The sequence below is a fragment of the Sciurus vulgaris genome (genome assembly GCF_902686455.1).
Source record: "Sciurus vulgaris genome assembly, chromosome: 3".
NCBI classification, from domain to species: Eukaryota; Metazoa; Chordata; class Mammalia; order Rodentia; family Sciuridae; genus Sciurus; species Sciurus vulgaris.
This window is the reverse complement of record NC_136463.1, coordinates 152599962-152611126: the sequence shown is the minus strand read 5'-3', so window position 1 is coordinate 152611126 and position 11165 is coordinate 152599962. Positions and strand designations below refer to the sequence as shown.

Sequence of the window (11165 nt, the reverse complement as noted above, 5' to 3'; positions counted from 1 at the left end):
TCTAACCCAATCCAAATTAAATACTTCACATTCACGAGCAAAGAATACTATTGCATATTACACCCATACTTTAGGAATGTGTGCTTCTCCCTAACCCCCAAACTGACAATGCATCTATATGAATGGCATCTTACATCTCATTATCTGAATTTATGGCACTCCAAGTGCATATGCTTTTCCGCTGAACAAGTACATTAATATTCTTATAAGTCTCAAAAAACTTCATGAACCCTGAAGTGATTCTCTATGGAAGGAGGTTCCTTTGCAAAATGAATTTGACTAGTCACCTGCATACCAAAATCCCCAAGTATCTGAACAAATTTCTTGTGCTCCTTTCCAATCCAAGATCTCATGGGATCACGTACTTGGTAAGGTGTTACGTGGGTATGAACAATAATCCCTGTTTGTGCGAATTCTTTTAAGACTTCTGGATATGTAACCCATGTATTGCTTCCTCCAGAATGACCACCATCCAGCCAATACATTGTTCTTATGCTTTTGATGAAACCATCTATGTTCTTGTCTTTCTTGGCTTCTTTCAATTCAAAAAGCAACTGATTCAAAACAACACAGCCTTTACTGAATCCAATCAAAGTAAAAGATGCACCATTTAGTGATGGTGGATTAAAACTCAGGGCAGACTCATTACATTTTTCATAGGTCCTCTCTTTTTCTCCCTGGCAACCATTACTAGTAGTAGGAGAAGAATTAGATCTACAGTTAGATGTTTTGGAGTCCTTATTCCAAACATTGCCATTCTTCGATAGCAATCCGTTCTGACTTAAGTTAAAAGCATTAACTAATAACATATAAAGATGCTTAAAAGCGCCAAAGTCAGCATTGTGTTCTGGCGCACCAAACATGTTGCTTTTCACAAAATTATCATAGCAGCTGAATTTGTGCAAATGCATTCTGGAACACTTTATCACCCAAATATAACTATTGGGGAACCGGTGGGATAAAATGGTGGCAACGTTTTCTAGACTCCAGTTTTCCCACTGGTAATTCTCAGGATGACGAGTCATAATTTCATGGTAATTCTGAAAAGTAAGAAAGATGAAATAAACATTAAATACATATTGACATAAAATTATTTCCACAAAATAGTTTCCCATCTTTGTGGAGGAAATTAGGTTACAATGACCTATAGCTAATGTACTAGAAAAGAAAATAATTTATCATTACTTTCTGATTATAAGATTTTGAATAAATCCCTTCTTCAGTTTAAGCCTCATCTCTACTTAAGGGAAAGGGTGATAAGATATACCTCCATTGACTAGTACTTTTAAAAAATAACTTAGAAGAATAGATATGTTTACTAAATTTTATTCAGTATACATATGATCAAATTTCCTAATACATGAACTGAAATTATAAATTTGGTTCATTACACAGACATTTTGTATGTGAACACCCAAATTTAAATTAATTGAAACTACAATTAAAAGTTTAGTTTCTTTTCAATTTCAAGTGGTTAATAACCACAATACTGGATAAGACATATTAGATGATGTTAAGTGCAATGGAAATAAAGTAGGGGAAAAGGAGGGTAAGGTTTTGGAGTGGGTGGAAAATTAATATTAACACAGAATGACCAGGAACGGCTTCTCCAATAAGGCAATTGTTAAGAATGAATTGAGGGAGTGGGCCCCATGCGCAGTCCAGGCAGAGGCAAGTACAGCTGTAAAAGGCCGTTTGGTGAAAACATGCTGGATAAAAGCAAGATACATCCATGAGGCCACTGTGGCTGTAGTAAACAGGAGCAAAAGTGATCACAAGGGAGGCACAAAGATGGCTGGAGAAGAGGGAAGGTGCTGATCAAGCTTGGGAGGATTTTTGGCTTCTGCTCTGAAAGGTTTGGGAGCAGAGTGTTGATTCAGTAGATATTTTGAAAAAATTACTCTGCCTCCTCTGTGTAAAAGGGCAAGAACTAAAGGAGGGAGACCAATGAGAGGCCACAGAAAGAGAATCCCCATGAGAAGGTGTTTTTTGATGTAGAGGTGCTGAGAAGTGGTCAGACTGTGAATATGTTTTGAAGGTAGAATCAATAGGATTTATTGAGGGACTGAATGTACAGTATATGAGAAATAAAGAGTATTGCAATGCTACCATTTCTGTTTTCAAAAAAAAAAATTCATAAACATAGAACATCTCTGGAAGGATGGAGATCTTAAAATAAGAGTGGAACCCCTGGAAGGAGAAATGGGAGAATGAAAGGACCCCACATCCTTACCCATCCTTAATGCTAGTGGTTATCTGCATTAATTTTTTAAAATCTTTGCTACTATGATAAAATGTCTTAGTTTTTACTTAATTTGCATGTTTTGCTTCCTAATTGGGATTTTGTGTATTAGAAATTTTCATTTTATTCTTTTGTTAATTCTCTGTTTATGTCCTTTGATATTTTTCCCACTGTTAATGCTCAACACCTTCGACAGAAGGTTATTTTTCCTATTACCTTCTGTACATTCAGATTTATGATATACACAATTATCACAAAATCATAAGCAATTGGATCTGGAAAGGCTTATCTGAATTCTTTTCATAGTTAAGGAACCTGGTGTCCTAGGAACTATAGTTATATAACTATTTAATGAAACAAAATGAACCCAGATTTTATGACTGTTTATAGATTCTACCACATAGAAAGTACTATAAATTTAAATGGTATCTCCCTTGATTAGCTCCAGGTTATATGATTAGAAGGGGGGAAATGCTAAGGAACTATGTGTACTAAAATGAAAAAAATGGGATTGTTGCTGTTCTGTCAAACCCTAGATCTGAGAACAATGAGTAAGTTCTTTCATAGTCTAAAAAGACATTCCCATAGGACTTGCTAAAAGGCAGCCAAAACTTGCTTCTGCAGCCCAGGCTATTATCTATGGCCAACCTACATACAGAAAAGGGCTTTCTTTGGAGAGGATTTTCATCCTAATTGGGAAAGCAATGCACTTACTATCCTTGTAGGAGTAAAGCATGGAAGTCAAGCTTCCCTTCATCCCCAGTGAGGCAGGCAACAAGAGAATCTCTGAGAGAGATTAAGAGGTGCTTACCCCAGTTACATGCTTGCTGGCTTGCAAAAACTTAGGGAACCACACGTTACTGCTACTGGTCAAAGGATTTTTAGAAAAACTTGAACATATCTTTAAGAGGTTAGAAACATTCATAAAATAAAGATTTAAACTAGGTGGTCTTACTTAGAGCAGAGTGAGGAAAACTATATTAGGTATAAGCTACACTTCCATCAAGAATGAATGCATCAAGAGAACATTTCTGCTGGCATAAAGTGCACATCCCACTAAGCAGGCTAGAGTGACCAGAACAGGATCCACCCTATAAAGGGCTGCCTGATAGAGCACAGAAAGCCCCAGGGTATATGACCAGGACACACTGCTTACGGCACAGTCATCTATATATCCTACTCTTTAGTAAAGCAAAAATTTTAAAAAGTTAAAAATTGGAAATGATCCAAATGCATGAAATACTGAATGGATTAACAAATCATATATCCAATCATATATCCACACACTTAGTAATAGTCTGGATTTGCTAATGGACTAGATAATGAGGTATGAAAGAAAGACCTAAAGGACAACTTCAAGATTTCTAACTTGAGCAACTGAAAGGGTAGTTTCCATTAACTGGAAAAAGGAAGACTGCACTGCAGTAAATATCCAGTGATTTTAGTTTGAGATATCTACTAAATACCCAAAAGAAAATAACTGCATGCAATTGGCAAGCCTAAAATTGAGAAATATGACTAGGCTAGATACACAATGTCAAGGGTGTCTTCGTGTAGGTGATACATAAGACCACAGAACTGAAAAAGATCACTAGGAGAATGAAGACAGAGGAAAAGTCCAAGAATGGAACACTAGGGTGTTCTAATAATTTAAAAAGTCCCCAGAAGGAAGAGGAGGGACTAGAACTTATTAGGTAATCACATATTTAGTCTCCATTGACTCTCTATAAACTATTGCTCTCATTTTATAGCTGAAGTAGCTGAAATACTGAGAACAATTGCCAGGAATTTCATAGCTAAAAAATATAAAATTTGGGTTCAAATCAAGGCAATCTGACCTCATAATCTGTTTCCCTTCTAGAAGACCTAAGGTTTTTAAAGTACTTCATACACTGCACAAATTTAACTATCACTGTACAAAAAGCTACTGAAATCTGCGGCTACATAAAGTAAAGATGTGAATAAACCACCTGTAGAACTTTTTAGGCCTCATTGAAGACCTATATTCTTCCTGGCACACTTTAAAAATACTTAATAAGTGCTCAATAAATGTTAGTCATCATTACCATCATCGACATTACTATAGGTATGCCTGCAGTAGGTGGTCACAATTTCTGGAAGTCTGTCAAAAATACCACATGGCTGTTTTCCCAGAGTACAGAGGTATCAAATGTGTAAATTTTCTCTTAAATCTAAATACTAGTTTTTCATAGGTTTTATTGGCAGTCAAACCAGTCAATTATTTTGAGAGCAAAGGAAAATATTACATACATTTTACCAATATTTGACTCATGGGTGGAAGTCAAACATCATGTTAAAGTATCAATTACAAAAACATAATATTGTTTCATGCCATAAAAAAACATATCCAGCTAAATTCTAGCTTTACCTGTTTACTAGTGCCAACAGAACTTTATGTGATGAGAGAAAGTTTCATGTTCTGTGGAAATACTATCTGCACTGTCCAATGCAGGACACACCTGCCATACCTAGTGACTGAGCACTTGCAGTCTAACGAGTATGGCTGACAAACTGTATTTTTTATTTTATTTAATTATGGCTAATGTGTTAGACAATGAAGCTCTGGATTAATACCCAGCTTCCAAGACAACATAACCATGAATATTTTCCTGCAGCTATCACATTAATAATAAAGACATGCATGCAACTATAAAATCAATAATAAACATAAAACACAAAAAGGTAGAAAATTTAGATGAGCATCAAAATATGGACATATTTAGCAATTACTGTCCCTTTTGTTCCACCATCACTCAACATTTTTTTAGGATTAATGGAAGTGTCATACCTTCGTAATGGGTTTTTTGTTTGCTTGTTTTAAAATTACCATCAGCGTTTTCTGAACACATATGCTGGTGCTGACTTAATCTAAAAGCCATCTCTCAGTCCCCTGCCTAACACTCACTCTCTCTCTCTCTCTCTCTCTCACTCACACACACACACCATGCACAGTCTTCTAAGAGGCCAAGTTAAAAATGAGCATACGTTATGTATCTCATTCCCTGTCTCAAATTCCACCTTGTGATGCCTGGATTGACGGCTGACTCTAAAGAGATGGTCCCTGCAAGGGCACTTTCCCCTAGGTTTCCATGGGAAAGGGATCAGGGGTGTAGAAGGGACGGTTTGGGATTTCATGGAGTAACGGAAGCGTCAGCCCAACTGTGGGTGTGTTCAGGGAAGGCAAGAAACCGGGCAGCCGCTACAAGGGAACCCAGTGAATCTACAGGGGGGAACAGGTGCCTAGGCCCCAGGTTACCTGTACATCCCCGGGAAAATAGAGGACGTGATGCTGGGGCGGCGGTTGCGGCTCCTCCTTTGCCGGGTCCCCAGGGAGGTCCTGCCGTTCAGGTCCCTCTCTCACTGCCGCCAGCAGGAGCACCTCGTTACTGCGCTGCGGGTCGGCTCCTGGCACAGTGGACAACTGCAGACACTGTTGGCGGCGTCCCTCGGCCGAGGAGGAGCATCGTGCACCGCCGCTGCCGCCTGGGTTCATAGTTCCGGCCTGCAGGGAGGACCAGGCGTCTCGGATTCCGAGCTGCGGCAGCAGGAGCAGCAGCGCCTGGGACCGCAAGAGCCTGAACCCCCACATGGGTCGCCGCCACTAGAGCGGTTCCGAGGTGGGGGTGATCTGGGGGCGGGACTTCGGCCGGCTGCCCAACGGCCCACAGGAATGGCCCAAGCTGCAGCCGGCGCTGGGCGACGATGACGTCAGTGGCTGACATAAGTGCGCAGCGTGCGTAAGGAAAGGAGGGGTGTGCGCGAACCAGCGCTCGCGTTCCGGAGGGGCGGATGGCAGGGCGGGGCCGGAGGAAGACCGTTTGTGATTGGTGAATTCAGCCGCAACCGGGAAGTTCGAACGGAAGACTGGGAAAGAGCTGGAGAGAGTGAAGGAGAGAGAAAAGAACCCAGGGTCCTAAAGCAAGAGTGGGCGGCAGTTATGGCGCATGCGCAACAGTGGGACGTGCCATTAATCCGGTAGTACTTAAAGGTTTGAGTACACCGTGCTTCCGGTTTTGATAGGTTCACCTTTCAGGAGAGATTTATCTAGACTTTCGAATCTTAAAAGGAAGGCAGTCCAAAGACATAAGTAGAGTAATTCAGCCGCATGGGGAAAAACGTGGAAACTCTTCTTCCTGCCCTGGATGAAGGGAATCTCTCTTCTCATACCTTGAGTTTCCCAAGTAGCATTAGTTAGAGGTGCAAAGATTTCCCGGTTCGCGGGGAACTTGTAGCTAGAGAAGTCTAGGGCCTCACTGGTCGGTACTGGAGGGCAGGGCACGTGGCCAAGAGCAGGAAAGATCGGCATCACTTCTTGAGCACTTTTCCTGTGGGCAATGTTTACTGCCAATGGAATTTGGTATTTTAGGAATTAAAAAAAAAAAAATTGAACAGTGTAAGAAAATTGTAGGTGACCAGCTATCTTATGGCCTGTTCTGTAGGAATAGGAGGATCTAGCAAAATTTGTTGAAGACAGGGAAGGAGGAAGTGGGCTAATCCAGTATTCTAACTTGCTTGTGAGGCAAGGCAGTGTAAAGAAGTCTCTGAGAGAATTAGTGAAAATTATAAAAATTAGAGCCAATATTTACTATATTGGGTTTACTATAGTCCAAAAATCTAAGCATTTTGTATAGAACTGAGTCAACATGTGTGTACTTGAGCACCCACAACTTTTCTGGGTTCCATTTTTACAAATATTAAATCGCTTGAAGTAGGAACACAAGAGAGCAAATAATAAAATGTAACTTCCTTATGTAGTTTCTTAGTAGTTGCATGGAGATGTACTATGCCTATCTACTCTGTTCTAAATTATTGGAATCCACCTGACACCATAACAGTGTAATAAATTATTCAATTACTATTACTAAGTAGATCTGCTGCTTTCTAAAAATAACTGGTTAAAAAGAAATAGAGGTTAATTGTACAAGGAGTATATAACCACATTAAGGTAACCACCTTCATTCTTGTTTTGAAAATACCTCCCCATTAAGCAAAGAATTGCTAAAATGAGATCTAAAAGTCCAAACGTGTACATGCATTGCTAATGCAACTTTTGATTTTTGAGTCCTTATTTTTCCATTCAACTTTTAATGAAATCTCTCATTGAAGGGGAGGGGAACTCCTGTGTTTGTAAGAAAATTAATTGTAATAAATATTAAATACTTAAATGTTGTCTCAGTATCTGTAAAACAATTGTAAATTGTCTCAATTGTAAAACAATTGAGGTCTTTGAAAAACAAGTAAAAATTTAAAGGGCAGAGTAAACAAACAGACTGAAGTAAAACAGGATTTTTCCCACAAAAATTTGTACAATCTTACAGGAGATACTTCTCTCAGAGAAACAGCTCTCTCAATCATTTGAGTTATATTATGTTATTTATGGTAAGTCATTGACACTCAGTTCCTTTTCATAGGTCTCCTTGATGTTACTATACTATTTTCTCTCTCCTTCCTCTGTATCTTCCAAGAGACCAATTTTTGTTAATCTCTACTTTTCTAACAACCATGAGCACAACTGGACCATCACTTTACCACTTTCATTGTCTCTCAAAGCTGGACTTTCAATCCCAGCAAGAGGTCTCACAGGTACAAAGTTACTATAATCAGTTTGTGAATTTTATCCTCTCTTCTTACTGATAGGGAACTAGGATTGTTGTTAGTTATAGTGCCCAAAAGGCTACAGCTCATCTCTGGCTTGTCAGTTCTCAGTGGATCCTATAGAGCTCTAGGAACTTTTGTTTTGCTGCTCAACATAAAAGAAAAAATTGCGAAAATTTTGGAAGGAAGCTGAGAAAGACTAATATACGTTGGAAAGGACAAGAGTAAAAGGCACAAACTTCAATATTTACAGAAGTCAGGTCTTTATCATAAATAGTAAAAATAGCCATGTGTAGTATAGGCCCGATGGACAACAGTAGAAGGCACAAAATCCAATATTGACAGAAGGCATGTTTATACCATAAATAAAATAACCTTATGTAGTGCAATAGGAATTGATAAAAACTGACAAACTTAAAGCGACATGTCCTATTTGAAGAAGTCAGTCACTATTTACTAGTACTCATTTGTGAAATGAAGGCAGCATTTTCCCAACCCTTTAAATTTTTCAAGAGAAATCAGATACAGAGATTTTTATTTGCCAACTTATAAATGTTGACAACTTATTAAACTTGTTTATAAAATGTATCTGATTAAATGTATGCATAGGTCAGATTTGGAATACAGGCTACAATGTGCAACTTCTCTTCTAAAAGGTAAAATGAATGGATGAATATAGGAAAGCAGAGGATTCGGGTAGTCAAGACAAAAGCACTTATATGTGGTTTCCTATAATAAATTGAGAGGGAAGAGAATTGAAAAAAAAGATTTCAAATTCTTCTATGGGTTTGAATTGGATTCCATTTGGTTTTCTTGTAGACATTCCACCAAGTATTGTAATTCTTTTCAATTCTTGGTTTTGAGCAGGTATTTTAGTGTGTATGTGTGTGTGTGTGTGTGTGTGTGTGTATGTGTTTTAATAATTCTCTGTACTAAAACTAGACCTTGAGAGTAACAGGCTTCGAATGAGGTATGTAACTCTGATATATAATTTTGCTCCCAAAATGCTTAATTAAAAAAATTAGACAATAAATAAAGCCACTGGTGATCTGAAGTCTTAATTTGAATAACTAGTTTCACTAACTAAATTATACTCTTTCTGCCATTCCTGTAGCATGTGATTTAAACATGCTTCAACAAAATATAAATCACTACATGTCAAGACATTATAGATTATCTTTAGAACTCAGCGAATCCTCAGATGCAATGATTAGCTTACAGTACTTGCATACATTGTATTTTTCTCACTGTTAAGGGGTAGAAGAAGTAGAATTAATTAAAGATGTAATCCTTAACAAAATACTAGGCTAGCCTAATCCAATAACATATAAAAAGACTTACACACTCTCACAAAGTGAGATTTATCCCAGGAATGCAAGGTTGATTTTACATCTGAAAATCAAATAACATCATATACCATATCAAAAGCATTAAAACTACAAATGACATAAATCGTCTTAATGGAGACAGAAGCATTTGACAAAATGAAGCACCTTTTTATGATTAAAAAAAGCACAACAAACTACAAATAGATGGGAACTTCCTTAAGCCAGGTATAGTGGCATACACTTATAATCCCAGCTACTCTGGAGGTTGAGGCAGGAGGATCACAAGTTTGAGACCAGCCCAGTCAATTTAGTTAGAGCCTATTTCAAAATAAAAACCAAAAGAGTTGGGGTATAGTTTAGTGCTAAAACTCTTGCCTAGCACACCTGGGTTTAATCTCCAGTACTGAAAAAAAAAGGGGGGGGGGGGGGACATTCTCAACCTAATAAGAGGCACCATGAAAAACTCACAACTAACATTATATTTAACAATTGAAAGACTGAATGTACCCCTAAGAACAGGAACAAGGTGAAGATGTCTACTCTTGCCATTTCTAATTAGCATTGTACTAGAAGTTCTAACCAGGACAATTAGGCAAGAAAAACCAATAAAAGACATTCAAGAAGAAGTAAAACCATGCAAATAACATGATATTTAGAATGTCCTAAGAAGTGCACTAAAAAGACTTTCATAAAGGTGAGTTCTGCAAGGTTGCAGATACAAAATCAATTTATAACAACTGTATTTCTACACACTTGCAATGAATAATCCAAAAATAAATTAAGGAAACAATTTCATTTACAATAGCATAAAATACTTAGAGATAATTTTAAGGAAAGAATTACAGGACTTAAATAATGAGTTATAAAACATTTTTTCTGAAAAAGTAAAGAAAACCTAAATAAATGGAAAGACATAGGTTCATGGATCAGAAAACCTAATATTTTATGATGCTTTTCAGATTGATCTGCAGATTCAAAACAATTCATATGAAAATTCCAGCTGCTGTGTTTTGCAGGAATAGTCAAGCTGATCCTAAGATACATGTGGAAATGCAAGGAACCCAGAATACAAAACAATCTTGAAAAAGTTGGAGAATTCACAAGTCACCATTTCAGAATTAACTACAAAGTTGTAGTAATCAAGACAGTGTGTACTGGCATTAGATAAACATGTACAAGAAGGGAATGGTTGAGAGTCTAGAAATAAACCTTAAATTTATGGTCACTTGATATTCAACAGAAGCACTGATAATTCATTGGGAAAATTCTTTTAACAAATGGTACTGCGATGACTGGACAGTCACAAACAAAAGAATGAAGTTGGACCCCTTCCTTACTAATGTACAAAAATAAATCAAAATGATTCATAGACTTAAGTTCATGAGCTAAAACTAAAAATTTCTTAGAAGAGAACATAAGAGTAATCTTGAAGACCTTGTAATAACCAAAGACTTTTATATGACACTAAAAGCAATAGAGTTCAAAGAAAAAATAGACAATTAGATTTCATTTAAAAAATTTGAATGCTTCAAAGGACACTAATAGTAAGAAGATAGCCCACAGAATGAAAGACAGTACTGTATTTGGAAATCATATATCCAATGAGGTAGTTGTATCTAAAATATGTAAGGAATTCTTACTACACAACAATAAATACAACCCAGGTTTCAAAATGGGCAAAGGATTTTAACAGATATTTCAGAGAAGATATAAAATGGACAATAAGCACATGAGAAGATGATCAACATCATTATCCATTAGGGAAATACCAATCAAAACCACAGGAGATACCAGTTGAGGAGGGGGAGGAGGAGGAGAAAGAAAATAACAGGTACTGATAATGATGTGAAGTTGGAACCCTCATTCCAACTAGTAGGACTGGTGTAGTTGCTTTTGATAACAGTGATAGTTTAGCAAAATGTTAAACATAAATTTACCATGTGACCCAATAATTTCACTACTAACTATATATTCAGGAG

General features: G+C 37.4%; 1 protein-coding gene across 1 annotated transcript; it reads right to left on the bottom strand.

Moving 5' to 3' along the window:
• Positions 1–201: 201 nt before the first annotated feature.
• LOC306655656 (mitochondrial protein C2orf69) lies at positions 202–5965 on the bottom strand. Its single transcript, XM_079130307.1, has 2 exons — positions 5520–5965; positions 202–1040 (listed from the first exon to the last, which is right to left on the bottom strand). Exons 1-2 carry the CDS (start codon positions 5850–5852, stop codon positions 213–215), a joined length of 1161 nt encoding a protein of 386 aa, XP_078986433.1. The 5' UTR covers positions 5853–5965; the 3' UTR covers positions 202–212.
• Positions 5966–11165: the final 5200 nt, after the last annotated feature.

Coding starts and splice junctions, on each gene's coding strand:
- LOC306655656 (XM_079130307.1), bottom strand. CDS start 5,852: ATGTGGGGGTTCAGGCTCTTGCGGTCCCAGGCGCTGCTGCTCCTGCTG. Junction 1,041..5,519: donor ATTTTCCCGGGGATGTACAG/GTAACCTGGGGC, acceptor CTTACTTTTCAG/AATTACCATGAAATTATGAC.